Genomic DNA, 14,852 nt, shown 5'->3' on the forward strand with positions numbered 1-14,852 from the left:
CTGAATGTGCTGTCCTCTAGAAGATGAGCACTCTGCAGCCCCCACAGAAGAGACACCCTTGTCCTTGGAGACAGGATTATCTGCTGATGCATCTGAAGATGCGATCCGGACCATTCGTCCAGCAAATCCCCCTGAAAATTTTTTGCGTGAGATCTGTCGAATGGAATTGCTTCGTAAGAAGCCACCATTTTTCCCAGGACTCCTGTGCATTGATGCACTGATACTTGGCCTGGTTTTAGGAGGTTTCTGACTAGTTCGGATAGCTCCCTGGCTTTCTCCTCCAGGAGAAACACCTTTTTCTGGATTATGCCCAGAATCATTCCTAGGAACAGCAGACGTATCGTCGGAAAAACGCTGCGATTTTTGGAATATTTAGAATCCACTCGTGCTGTCATAGAACTACTTTAGATAGTGCTATTCCGACCTCCAACTGTTCTCTGGACCTTTCCCTTTTCAGGATATCGTCCAAGTAAGGGATAATTAAGATGCCCTTTTCTTTGAAGAGAATCATCTTTTCGGCCATTACCTTGGTAAAGGCCCGGGGTGCCGTGGATAATTCAACGGCAGCGTCAGAAACTGATATTGACAGTTCTGTACCACGAACCATAGGTACCCTTGTTGAGAAGGGCAAATTTGGACCTGGAGGTAATCCTTGATGTCCAGGGACACCATATAGTCCCCTTTTTTCCGGTTCGCTATCACTGTCTGAGTGACTCCATCTTGATTTGAACCTTTGTATGTAAGTGTTCAAAAATTTCAGATTTAGAATATGTCTCACCAAGCCGTCTGGCTTCAGTACCACAATATAGTGTGGAAGACTAATACCCTTTTCCTTGATTGTAGGAGGGGTACTTTGATTATCACCTGCTGGAAATACAGCTTGTGAATTTTTTCCCAATACTGCCTCCCTGTCGGAGGGAGCCTTTGGTAAAGCAGACTTCAGGAACCTGCGAGGAAAAGATGTCTCGAATCTCCAAACTGTACCCCTGGGATAATACTTTGTACGATCTAGGGGTCAACTTGCGAGTGATCCCACTGCACGCTGAGACTCTTGAGACGACCCCCCACCTCACCTGAGTCAGCTTGCACGGCCCCAGCGTCCTGCTGAGGACTTGGCAGACTCGGTGGAGGGCTTCTGTTCCTGGAAAAGGGGCTGCCTTCTGCAGTCTACTTCCCTTTCCTCTATGTCTGGGCAGATATGACTGGCCTTTTGCCCGCATGCCCTTATGGGAACGGAAGGATTGAGGCTGAAAAGACAGTGTCTTTTTCTGCTGAGATGTGACTTGGGGTAAAAAGGTTGGATTTCCCAGCTGTTGCCGTGGCCCCCAGGTCCGATGGACCGACCCCAAGTACCTACTCTCCTTTATACGACCATACTTTCATGTGCCGTATGGGATCTGCATCACCTGACCACTGTCGTGTCCATAACATCTTCTGGCAGATATGGACAACGCACTTATCTTGATGCCAGAGTGCAAATATCCCTCTGTGCATCTCGCATATATATATATATATATATATAGACTGCATCCTATTAAATGCTCTATATCACTAAAATATTTTCAGTCAGGGAATCCGACCAAGCCAACCCAGCACTGCATTTCCAGGCTGAGGCGATCGCTGGTCGCAGTATAACCACCGTATGTGTGTATATACTTTTTAGGATATTACTCCAGCTTCATATCAGCTGGCTTCTTGAGGGCGGCCGTATCTGGAGACGGTAACGCCACATGATAAGCGTGTGAGCGCCTTATCCACCCTAAGGGGTGTTTCCCAACGCGCCCTAACTTCTGGCGGGAAAAGGTATAACGCCAATATTTGCTATCGGGGTAAACCCACGCCTCATCACACACTTCATTTTATTTTATCTGATTCAGGAAAAACTACGGTAGTTTTTTCACTGCCACATAATACCCATCTTTGTGGTACTTGTAGTATCAGAAATATGTAACACCTCCTTCATTGCCCTTAACGTGTGGCCCTAATGAGGAATACGTTTGTTTATTCACCGTCGACACTGGATTCAGTGTCCGTGTCTGTGTCTGTGTCGACCGACTAAGGTAAACGGGCGTTTTAAACCCCTGACGGTGTTTTTGAGACGTCTGGACCGGTACTAATTGTTTGTCGGCCGTCTCATGTCGTCAACCGACCTTGCAGCGTGTTGACATTATCACGTAATTCCCTAAATTAGCCATCCATTCCGGTGTCGACTCCCTAGAGAGTGACATCACCATTACAGGCAATTGCTCCGCCTCCTCACCAACATCGTCCTCATACATGTCGACACACACGTACCGACACACAGCACACACACAGGGAATGCTCTGATAGAGGACAGGACCCACTAGCCCTTTGGAGAGACAGAGGGAGAGTTTGCCAGCACACACCAAAAACGCTATAATTATATAGGGACAACCTTATATAAGTGTTTTCCCTTATAGCATCTTTATATATATGTCTAACGCCAAATTAGTGCCCCCCCTCTCTGGTTTAACCCTGTTTCTGTAGTGCAGTGCAGGGGAGAGCCTGGGAGCCTTCCCTCCAGCCTTTCTGTGAGGGAAAATGGCGCTGTGTGCTGAGGAGATAGGCCCCGCCCCCTTTTCGGCGGGCTCGTCTCCCGCTCTTCAACGGATTCTGGCAGGGGTTAAATATCTCCATATAGCCCCCGGAGGCTATATGTGAGGTATTTTTTGCCAAATAACAGGTTTCCATTGCTGCCCAGGGCGCCCCCCCCCCCAGCGCCCTGCACCCTCAGTGACTGCCGTGTGAAGTGTGCTGAGAGCAATGGCGCACAGCTGCAGTGCTGTGCGCTACCTTAAGAAGACTGAAGAGTCTTCTGCCGCCGATTTCTGGACCTCTTCTCTTTTCGGCATCTGCAAGGGGGCCGGCGGCGCGGCTCCGGTGACCCATCCAGGCTGTACCTGTGATCGTCCCTCTGGAGCTAATGTCCAGTAGCCTAAGAAGCCAATCCATCCTGCACGCAGGTGAGTTCACTTCTTCTCCCCTAAGTCCCTCGATGCAGTGATCCTGTTGCCAGCAGGACTCACTGTAAAATAAAAAACCTAAAACTAAACTTTTCTAAGCAGCTCTTTAGGAGAGCCACCTAGATTGCACCCTTCTCGGCCGGGCACAAAAACCTAACTGAGGCTTGGAGGAGGGATCCTAAAGCTTAACTTTTGTGCCCTGTCTCCTGCGGAGCCGCTATCCCCATGGTCCTTTCAGGAACCCCAGCATCCACTAGGACGATAGAGAAAACAACTTTAGATATCATTTTGCAGGATGAGATTATGAGAAAAAGGTGTGGAACCGGAATATTTACAGACTTTTTGAACTGCAAAATGGCTTAATTATCCCACCACCTCATAGGTGCAGAAGACAGTGTCTTTCTATACGGGTAATGGGACATGTTTGGCACCTTCCACACAAAAGTGTTCTGCTAAATAAAAAGTCCAACTGAACTTCTTAGTATCATAATTAATTTAGGAAATAAATGAAGCTAGTATACAGTACATTTAGTTTATTAGGAGGAAAATGTAAACATCTTATTGAATAAAGGGGTGGTCCTTTAAGTAACTAGTCTCAAAACTGACCAGGTGCAGAATGATTTAAATTATGTAGGTAGACAAAGAGGAAGTCTTCAGTACATAACAAACACTGTGTGTGTGTGTGTGTGTGTGTGTGTGTGTGTGTGTGTGTGTGTGTGTGTGTGTGTGTGTGTGTGTGTGTGTGTGTTGATTCTTATTTATAACATGAATATATACTGCTTTTTGCCCCTTATTTCACCTCTTTGATGTCAGATTAGGTTTAAGTATGTGTTTAATTAATAAAAAAATTAAATCTACTTGTGTATTGTTTTATTTATTTTGGTTTCTGTAATCAGTTCATAATAATATACATTTTGGTACTTGGGGAATCTCAACTTCAATACTTTTAAATGCAATGTTATGAAAGAAAGTGAATATTTCCATTACACATTGTTGTTGTTATTTTTATCATCATCATTATTATTAAGGTTTTATTTATACTGTTGTATTATGCTATTTAATCTCGGTAAGAAACAAATTGCTTTCTTGTCTATAGATGTCATTTCTGGGGGCCTTCCCCGATGGTCACAGTTATCTCTGGGAAAGAGCAGTGATCAGCTGGTAGATGTGTTGTTGACAGAACTTGGGACAAAGATTCTTAAGGAAAAGGATGTCTTTCCTGGCATGGTATGAATGCATCAATACTATATAATAAAAGGTTAAGCTGCTTCTCACCTCTGTTATGTGTGCCAGTGCCCACTAGAGGCCGCCACACTGACCAAATGAAAGTGATCATGCAGGGAGAGGTAACAGCCTGCTGATAAATAAACATACTAATCTTACTGTTTTACACTTGCTGCATATGTAGAGAGAGAGAGAGAGAGAGAGAGAGAGAGAGACATTTAGAATATCCTTTCATATTAAAAATTGACTGGATTTTCTATAATTTTGTTTGATTTCCACTTACGGTTAAATTAATCTATATGTATAAAAGGCTAACGCTGCTCCTCACATCTGTGGTGCCGCAGATGGCCACTGGATGGCACCTGTTAGAGCACCGTCTGGGACAGGACACACACACCCTACGTACACTGCGCCCACCACCATATATATATATAATACAGGATTATCCACCGAGTGGAACAGATAGCACTCTCCAGACTTTACTTCAATAAATCAGCAAAGAAAGTATTTAATGTAAAGGTAATCTCACTGTGAGTGAGTGAGATTACCTTTACATTAAATACTTTCTTTGCTGATTTATTGAAGTAAAGTCTGGAGAGTGCTATCTGTTCCACTCGGTGGATAATCCTGTATTGTACTATGGGTCCCACCTCTATGTGGGTCGGACTCTGATTGGCACCCCAGTTGTTGGCAGAGCTGCGTGAGAGTGCAGGGATCTCTATGTATATATATATATATATATATATATATATATATACTAGGTGATTCATCGTGCCCTACGGGCGCTCTTCACACCGTCGTAAGGGGCTATGCCCCCTTAACCCTTGCATACCCTTGTGGCGTGCAATATTTGTATTATATGGAGTATTACCTCCAATCATAATTGTGTGAGTGGTTAAATATTGCACTGACAAAGGGCGTGCGATGGTTAAGGGGTCGTTGCCCCTTGCAACGCCGTGAACAGCGCATGGTTGGGGGAGTGGCTGGCGCGGGGAAAACGCGGATGGGGGAGGGGGTCTGAGGGTGCTGCAGGTGGGGTATGGGTGGTTGCTGGGGTGCCGTGGGTGGGTGAGGGACAGGTGCCGTGGTGCGGCGGGTGGAGGAGGAGCGGGTGCGGAGGTGCTGTGGGTGGGGGAGGGGGTCCGGAGCTGCTGTGGGTGGTGGAGGGGTGTGTGTGGGTGCAGTGGATGGGGCCCGGAGGTACTGCGAGTGGGGGTGGGGCGGGTAATGCTTAACATAGTAACATAGTAACATAGTATCTGAGGTTGAAAAAAGACAATTGTCCATCGAGTTCAACCTATTTGTGGTCTCCTATGCATGATGATTTGACTAAAATTTCTGACTGATGCTGCTGTCAGCCGTTGCATTTTATCCCTATTTATAGTAACTATAATGCATGAATATGCACCATACCCCTGGATATCCTTATCCATTAGGAATTTATCTAACCCATTCTTAAAGGTGTTGACAGATTCCGCCATTACAACTCCCTCGGGCAGGGAATTCCAAACACGTATTGTCCTTACCGTGAAAAAGCCTTTACGACGTATTGTGCGGAATCTCCTCTCCTCTAACCTGAGCGAGTGTCCACGAGTCCTCTGTGTTGATCTAACCAAAAACAGGTCCCGCGCAAGCTCTATGTATTGTCCCCTTATATATTTGTAGATGTTGATCATATCCCCACTTAGGGGTATATTTACTAACATTCGTAATTTTCGGAAAAAGGTCAAAGTTCAATCACGAATGACATCGAAAGTGTAAAACTGCAACTTTTTGAATTTATTACGACTAATTTACTAAGCTGTCGTATTCGGATTTTTCATTTGTTCCGATGTCGATGTCATTCGTGTTTTTTTTACTTTTTTTACGGCAGTGATTAGCAAAACACTGCCGACTTTTTCAAAATGAATCTCGGCCGGATCTGTGTGATCCGTGCTGGGTTTCATTTTTTTTTTTTTTAAATAAACACTGTAAAACGGAGAAAAAAAAAAGCGTGGGGTCCCCCCTCCTAAGCATAACCAGCCTCGGGCTCTTTGAGCCGACCCTGGTTGCAGAAATATGGGGGAAAAAATGACAGGGGTTCCCCCATATTTAAGCAACCAGCATCGGGCTCTGCGCCTGGTCCTGGTTCCAAAAATACGGGGGACAAAAAGAGTAGGGGTCCCCGTATTTTTAAAACCAGCACCGGGCTCCACTAGCTGGACAGATAATGCCACAGCCGGGGGTCACTTTTATATAGTGCCCTGCGGCCGTGGCGGTGAGGTCACTTTCGGTCAACCGCAGGGCAGAAAGTTCCCACCATTGGTTACAATGGAGCGCATAGGCGCTACATTGTAACACTGCCGTGTGCCGCCTGTCAGTCAGTACAGGAGCACACAGCCGATCAGGAGGGTGCTACAACGTGGCGCTCCCTGATTGGCTGAAGAAACCCACTTAGACAGAAGTCAGAGTGGGTTTCTGGCAGTCGGGGAAAGGGGACCCATGTGCAAACATGGGTCCCCTTTCAGTGCGTGGCTCGGGTGTCCGTTTTTTTATTTTATTCAAGTACGTGGATTACAAATGGATGCTACGAGGAGCCTGGGACCCTGGAGCTGGTGAGTATAATTTATTCAACAGGTACCCCTTGGATTCTACTGGAGAAGAGGACCGACCTGCGTGGGGCCATAGGTAAGTATGTTTGTATGTTTGTGTGGATGTATGTAATAAATCTTTACTTTCAAGGTGTGTGTGTCTTGTTTTCTTTTGGGTATTTTTTTAGTAGTAGTACTACAGGTACCAGCGGGCCCGTTTTTCCGCCGCATGCTGGTACTTGTGGTTCTCCAAGTACCAGCATGCGGGGGAGGCTTGCTGGGCCTTGTAGTACTGCTACTAAAAACAATATCTTTTCATTTTCACAAAAGGCTATCAGCCCCCCATCCGCAGCCAATTGGATGGGGGGGACAGCCTCGGGCTTCACCCCTGGCCCTTGGGTGGCTGGGGGGGGGGACCCCTTGATTGAAGGGGTCCCCACTCCCCCAGGGTACCCCGGCCAGGGGTGACTAGTTGGATATTTGATGCCACGGCCGCAGGGCACTATATAAAAGTGACCCCCGGCTGTGGCATTATCTGTCCAGCTAGTGGAGCCCGGTGCTGGTTTTAAAAATACGGGGGACCCCTACTCTTTTTGTCCCCCGTATTTTTGGAACCAGGACCAGGCGCAGAGCCCGATGCTGGTTGCTTAAATATGGGGGAACCCCTGTCATTTTCCCCCCCATATTTCTGCAACCAGGGTCGGCTCAAAGAGCCCGAGGCTGGTTATGCTTAGGAGGGGGGACCCCACGCTTTTTTTTAAAGAAAATAACCACTTTCCCACCCCTTCCCACTGATATACATGCACGGATCTCATGGATCCCTGCATGCCTATACAATCACGGATTAAAAAAGCAGGTCTGTTTTTTTTTAGCACTTTTTTACGAGTTGTAATTTTTCACGGCAGTGTTTTATTTTTTTTTTGCTTTGCACTTCTTAGTAAATGACCGAGATTCATACTTAAACAGCCGCGTTTTGACCGATGGTGTATTCATTCGTAATTATTTTCATGGACTACCCAAAAATTACGAATGCCCTCATCACTGCCGTGATTTGAGTTTAGTAAATTACAGAGATGACACTTTGATGAAAAAACGGCATCTCGGTCAAAATCGGGACCTTAGTAAATATACCCCTTAGTCTCCGCTTTTCCAATGTAAACATGCCTAGTCTTTCAAGCCTTTCCTTGTATTCCATCGTCTCCATGCCCTTAATTAGTTTGGTCGCCCTCCTCTGTACCTTTTCTAGCTCCAGGATATCCTTTTTGTAGTACGGTGCCCAGAATTGTACACAGTATTCAAGGTGTGGCTTTTCCTCCTGGAAGCAGCTAGGCTGCTGTCCTCCCTTTGGCAGTGGCTCTTCCGGAGACTCGCACAACAGCCAATCAGTACTGTTAGCACCGGTGTCCCAACGCGCCACATTACAGGGAAGAAGATGCACTCAATAAATTACAGCTCCCAGCAGGCCTTAGTGCCAGAATGCTTGGCGCTAAGGGCTGCTCAGAGCTGTAATTTATTTAGTGCATCTACTTCCCGGTAATGCAGCGCGTTGGGACACCGGCGCTAACAATAGAGACTGGCTGGCAGAACTGACTGACTCGCTGAATCAATATAAAAGGTGAGAGCTGAGCAGTGTCAGTAACACTGCACACCCACTGCACTGCACAGCACTGTCACCTTTTACACTGATTCAGCGTCCAGACATTACCCTCTGCGATATCACCCACTCTATCCGTTACATTAGCCATCTCCGAGCTTCTAGGCCGGCAGCCCAAGTGCTGTGTGCGGAGTCAGGGCCTCTGGGGATCTGTGCGCGGCTGTGACGGGGAGGCACTTCTGTGACATCACCCGCAGAGGAGACTCCGGGGCTCAGAGAGTATGCGGCGCATGGAGGGCTATGAAAGCCGCTTTCATACACATCTATGCCGGTGGGGCCGCAGCAATTTTTGTTCCACCTGCGCCGTGGCTAGGGAGTGGGGATTGTTGATGCCGGAGGGGCAGGCGGACTTGCAGCAAGACATAGGGGGTCATTCCGATCTGATCGTAGCTGTGCTAAATTTAAAAATCACTTACACTGACATGGGGGGGACGCCCAGAACAGGACCAGTCCGCCCAACATGTCAGGCTGCACCCCCCCGGCACAAGTACAAAAGCATCGCACAGAAGTACTTGAAGAGTAACTCCCAGCCAGCGCAGCTCCTGCGGCTGGCCGGGAGTTACTCATCGCTGCCCTGGTCGCATCGGCTGCGTGTGACGTCACGCAGCCGCTGCGGGCCGCCCCAGTCACGGTCAGGCCATACCTGCGTTGGCTGGGCCGTGTGCACAAAATGGTGGTCAAATGCCGCCCTCTCCCTCCCAGCGATCGCCTCTGCCTGTCAATAAGGCAAAGGTGATCGCTAGGCAATGACAGTCGTCGGCTGTCAGCCATGTGCTGGCGCACTGCAGTGCCGGCGCATGCGCAGTTCTGACCTGATAGTTGCGCTGCAATGAACTGCAGCGAGCGATCAGGTCAGAATGACCCCCATAGGACGCTGCATTAAAAGTTTTTTTTTGCCCTATCTACAGTGCAGAGACTTGCTGCAGATGCAGTGGCATACCCTCCAGCTGTACCTTTTTGACAGGTACAGGACCTTTTTTTATGGTCTGTACTGATTTTTGGCTCTCCAAACTTCCATTGAAAGTACAGTAAAAGGGGCGTGGCCATGCCACTGTACCCGTGGTCACGGCCTTTTTTTTATTTGTTCCGATTTTTATGTGTAAATTGTTGGAGGGTATGTTGCTGCAGATGCATTGGGCCTATTTTGGGTTGTGGAGCTGGAGTTGCAGCTCCATCAGCCCCATTGTTAATCCTGCTCTGGGAACACACAGCAGCCAAAGGGCAGAGCCTCCCATTGGATGTAACCTGTGTGGGAGGGCATTTCTCGCCCAATCAGCTGTGGACTGGGTGTGATAGACCTGCTGCTAACCCAATGAGAGCTCCTAGCCACTCCCAGCGTTATTCACACAGTCACAGAGTGACAGATCTGGGCAATTATATATATATATATATATATATATATAAATGCTACACCCTCAGCATGACAGTGCCCTGGCTCCCAGCAGCAGGACTTCCAGAAACCTGCCAGCTCCTGTGGTAGTAGTAACTGGCAACTGCCCACCCCCCACCCCTCCTTATAATCCAGCCCTGGTGTCCGTCATTTTGATTGGCTTTTAACTAGTGTATAGTAATGTTTCATGTATGAGCTACAAATGCATGCACCTCAAGGGAATTTCTGGACGCAATAAGCTTGTTTATATAGACACAATCTGGCATTAGCCTATTCCTGGAACCTTCTTGAAACAATATACAGTAGGGCTAGTATGCAAAATGTGTGCCTGTAATATATAACTTTGTGTCCAAAGCAATGCTTTGTAATTAAGTACACCAAAGTTAAGGAGGCTAGGTGATGTAACAAAATTCATAATTTTTTTGGGTTATTGCACCATGTAATTCCATCTTCTTCCTCTCTGTCCTTGTGCATTGAAACAGTTAATTAATTGCAAGGGAAGATAGTAAGTCTGCCATGAGTAGAGGGTGCTGCATATGACAGCCTATAGGCAGTGGCATGTCTATAATGAATGCAGTGTGTGCGGTGCACATGGGCCCCTTGTGGCAGTAGCAGTGATAGTGACTCTGAGCACTAGGTTGTGCGCACGTCTCTGGAAAAATGATGTGGCGGCCATTTTCCCGGCATTTTGTGCATGTGCAGTAGGGAAAATTGCAGGGAAATGGTCGCCATGGTATTTTCCTGGAGATCTGCGCTAGAGAGGAAGGGGCCCAGGTGGAGACCGCATACGGGTCTCCCCCTCTCTTAATATGACCATATTCCTATTCCAACGCAGATGGTGTCACTCATATAGAGGTGAACATGGTAATAAATTCAATTTAATGTAGGTGCCTACTGCCTAGTACAATCATCCCAGTGTAAAAGCCGTAAACACGGTGTAAAGCTTTTTGCCCCAAGCTGATGAACACAGTCCTAAATTCTCAGTTTGGTGAAATTAGATTTTAAAGTGTTACTGCCAAGTCAGTTTATTTTGTCACTTTCTTGAAGTAGATGCTTATGGGGGGAATTCAATTAAATGTGGTATACACACCCACGGAAAAATGGGACTTCACCGCAGTGTTTTGCACGATGGTGGCATTGAGCTATTCAATTGCAGCCCTTTTTTTTTTGCAGGTGCACTAACCGGTTTTTGCTCATAAAACACATGGATCCGGGATAAGTTCTCAGATCCATTTGTTTTTGCGTTTGCATCCACGAAAACAGGTTAGTTATAGGGGATTTTTCTCTTCTGCAAATAAATCCCCAAAGCTGCCAGGTATCGGGGCTAATTGAATTAGCCCCCGGGGAACAATTAGCCACGATAATTTACAGCAGCTAATTGAATCCCCCCCCCCCCCTATATATATTACATTAATATTTTTTTTCTTTTGTAACTGTTTATTGTAGGGCAAGAGGGAGAATATTCCTTATCATCTGCGCCATGAAGGACCAGTTAAGAACTTAAAATTAAGCCTAAAAGATGTCTCTAATCTGCTAAAGGAAATATGGAAAGAGAAAATGGCCATAGATCAACAGGTATGTTTTATGGACATCAATCATATTTCATTAGCTTTTTTATTTACTAGCTGGGATTGAAAAATGGTTCCTGCAACTGACAGACTATGTGGATATCAATGCCAGGAATATTTTAGTTTCTTTGCTTCCTGGTTACCATCTTCAATTAAGTAAATTTGAAGGGAATTATGATTCTTATTGGGAAGTGGCAGCAATGCTCCTACTCAATTGTAGACTCAACCCTGAACTAAATTTTCCATACATGTTCTGTATGTTCAATCATCCACTGGATCTGTTTCTCCAAAGGAGGTCATTTGGGGGCATATTCATCATCACTAAAATATCACAATATCTACATTCCCCAGGGAAAGTAGAAATTGTGACATTCATCAAACTCTGAAAAAGCATTATTTTCATGATGAACAGTCCCCAAAAGGCTTAGAGGGAGGAGGGGCCGTGGCTGCAGAGAGACCCGGACGGGGGAGAGCACCGCCTCTTAACATGCCAGCATGGCGTGGCGGGGGGTGGTGTGGGAGGACCGCTGCTACAATGAAACCTGCAGGAAGGGGTATTGGAGGAAGGGGCATCAGAGCAGGGAAGCTGCCGCTGTGCTGGCCGCTGCTGTATGCAATCCTGGTGGCCACTCTGTGATCCATGGTGTGGAGGACCGTGGAGCAGCAGTGGGAGGGCAGTGTGTGGGAAACCGCCGCTACAGTGGAACTTGGCGGCCATACACTCAAAAGTGCCACTGTGGTGGGTGGGGGGGAAGGGGGAGGAGGAGGAACGTGGATGCAGTGCTGCCTTCATCAGCCGGACAGCGATGCACTCGTAGAAGTCGGACCACCCAGTACAGTGGCTGCAGGGAGATCGGTACGCTCTCTGGCTGTGGCATGCACAGTGTGAGGAGATCCTTATGGACACCCCAGCTGCAAGGAGATAAATATACATGTTTTTATGATGAATATGCCCCTTGGAGAGCAGAGTTAGATTTTCGAATGTCTGAGCAAAACACTTTTGCTTTATTGTGTGTTCCATCAACCAGAGATTTAAGTGACTCAGGTGAGCCCAAGAGTGGCGGTAGCTTCACCTTGCCCCCACAGCAACACATACCAGGTGCTTCTCTGCCCCATGTCTTATCACTGCAGTTCATGCATTGCCTGGACATGTTCCCAATATTTTTCATACGTCCTAGAGGATTCTGGGGTCACCATTACAACCATGGGGTATAGACGGGATCCACAGGAGACATGGGCCCTTCAAGACCTTGAAAGGGTGTAAACTGGCTCCTCCCTCTATGCCCCTCCCCCAGACCCCAGTTTTTTAGAATTGTGCCCAGGCAGACTGGATGCACTCTGAGGAACTCTACTGACTTTCTCTGAAAAAGACTTTTGTTAGGTTTTTTATTTTCAGGGAGACTGCTGGCAACAGTCTCCCTGCTTCGTGGGACTAAGGGGAGAGAAGTATGACCTACTTCCAGTGAGTTCAAAGACTCTGCTTCTGGCTACAGGACACCATTAGCTCCTGAGGGTTTGATCGCTAGGTACGCCTAGATGCTCGTTCCCAGAGCCAACCGTCACCCCCCTTACAGAGCCAGAAGTCAGAAGACAGGTGAGTAGAAGAAGATCAAGAAGACTTCAGTGACGGCATTCTGAGGTACCGCACTGCAATCGCACGCTGCGCGCCTGGCTCCCACACACACAGCAGCACTACAGGGTGCAGGGTGGGCGCGGGGGGGCGCCATGGGTAGCGGAAAAGCCTTAAAATAAACTGGCAAGAGGGGACATAAGTGCCTAGGCACTGTCCTAACCCCCGCCAGTATAAATATATATTTCAAAAAAGCAGGACTGAAGCGCGCCATTAAGGGGGCGGAGCTTCGTCCTCACAGCTCACACAGCTCCATTTTCCTCTACACAGGCTGCAGAGACGCTGGTCCTTCCTCACACTTCTGATTAAGTAGCAGGGTGCAAAACGGGGGGTGGGGGGGAGCACAGAAATATTGGTGCAATATATGTTTAACATAAAAGCGCTGCAGGTCTGGGGCATTCTTTAGTGTTTCAGAACCGGTGATTAGGCGCTGGTTTGTGAGCTGGCAAACTCCCTCTGTGTCTCTCTCTGACAGACTTTACTGTGGGTCTGTCCTCTATATGCCCGGTGTGTCTGTGGGTGTTTGGTACACGTGTGTCGGCATGTCTGAGGCTGAAGGCTATTCCCAGGAGGAGGCTGTATTAGGGACACAATCGGCTGTAGGAGTGACCCTGTCGGCACCGCCGACTCCTGATTGGGTAAATATTTTGAATGCTTTGAATGCTAATGTGGCTCTTATTAGTAAGAGATTAGATAAATCTGAATCTCAGAACCAGGCATGGAAGAAATCTGTGGAGGATGTGTTATTACAAGTCCAGACCCCCTCAGGGTCACAAAAATTTTTGTTTGCCCAGTTGGCAGACATGGATACCGACACGGACACTGACTCCAGTGTCGACTATAGTGATGCCAGATTGGATCCAAAATTAGCAAAGAGCATTCAGTACATGATTGTGGCGATAAAATATGTATTACATATCTCCGAGGACCCTGCTGTTCCTGATAAAAGGGTCTGTATGTATAAGGAAAAGAAACCTGTGGTAACATTTCCTCCCTCTCATGAACTGAACACTCTTTTTGAAAAGGTTTGGGAAAGCCCTGACAAAAAGTTTCAGATTCCCAAAAGGAGTCAGGTGGCGTATCCGTTTCCCTCCGGGGATTGGGAAAAGCGGGAGTCACACCCCATTGTGCACAAGGCCCTATCGCGGTTGTCTAAAAAGTATGTGCAGAAACTGTAAAAGTCCCACTTCTAAAATCACAGAGTATACCTCCACCTCCAATGGAAGAATTGGACAGATTCAACAGTTCATTACTTGCAATAGTAATCACGTGGTATACCTCATTACTTGTTCTTGTAAGAAACAATATGTCGGAAGGACTAGTAGAAAATTGAGAGAACGGATGGCCGAACACGTTCGGAATATAAAGAAAGGTGTTACTACACATGGGGTTTCAGCCCATTTTAAGGATCAGCATCAGTGCCAACTTGCGGATTTGATTTCCTTCTGTGGGATACATATCATAAAGGGAAATTGGAGGAAAAATAATATGGAGGAGGAACTTGCCAAGAGAGAAATGCGGAGTATTTTTGAGATGGGTACTCTACATCCAGCAGGCCTCAACCTAGATTTTGAGACAAAGTGGTTTCTATAACCATTCTCTCAGACCTCTCACCTAGAGTTTCTTGGGAACCTAGAATTTGAGACAAAGTGGTCTTCATAACTTAACCAACCATTCTCCCAGACTTCTCGCCTAAAGTATTTTGGGAAAAGTAAGACAATAGAACCAAAATCTCTGCAGGAGTATAATTCAGACATACTCCTACAGTATAAAGTTATACAACTCTATATGGGAACTATTTAGTATGGTCTCCAAATCTTGAGACTACCCAC

The 14,852-nt window shown here is 46.9% G+C and overlaps 1 protein-coding gene across 2 annotated transcripts in view; it reads left to right on the forward strand.

The window, feature by feature from the left end:
* TSNAXIP1 (translin associated factor X interacting protein 1) overlaps nucleotides 1–14,852 on the forward strand; it is a 485,291-nt gene that overhangs the window by 316,534 nt on the left and 153,905 nt on the right. For both annotated transcript variants that reach the window (XM_063945278.1, XM_063945277.1), the window contains exons 10-11: nucleotides 4,081–4,211; nucleotides 11,269–11,397. In XM_063945278.1, the coding sequence (XP_063801348.1) occupies nucleotides 4,081–4,211; nucleotides 11,269–11,397 (260 nt within the window). The remainder of the gene's footprint in view (nucleotides 1–4,080; nucleotides 4,212–11,268; nucleotides 11,398–14,852) is intronic.

This window comes from Pseudophryne corroboree, chromosome 11 (genome assembly GCF_028390025.1).
Source record: "Pseudophryne corroboree isolate aPseCor3 chromosome 11, aPseCor3.hap2, whole genome shotgun sequence".
Taxonomy (NCBI): domain Eukaryota; kingdom Metazoa; phylum Chordata; class Amphibia; order Anura; family Myobatrachidae; genus Pseudophryne; species Pseudophryne corroboree.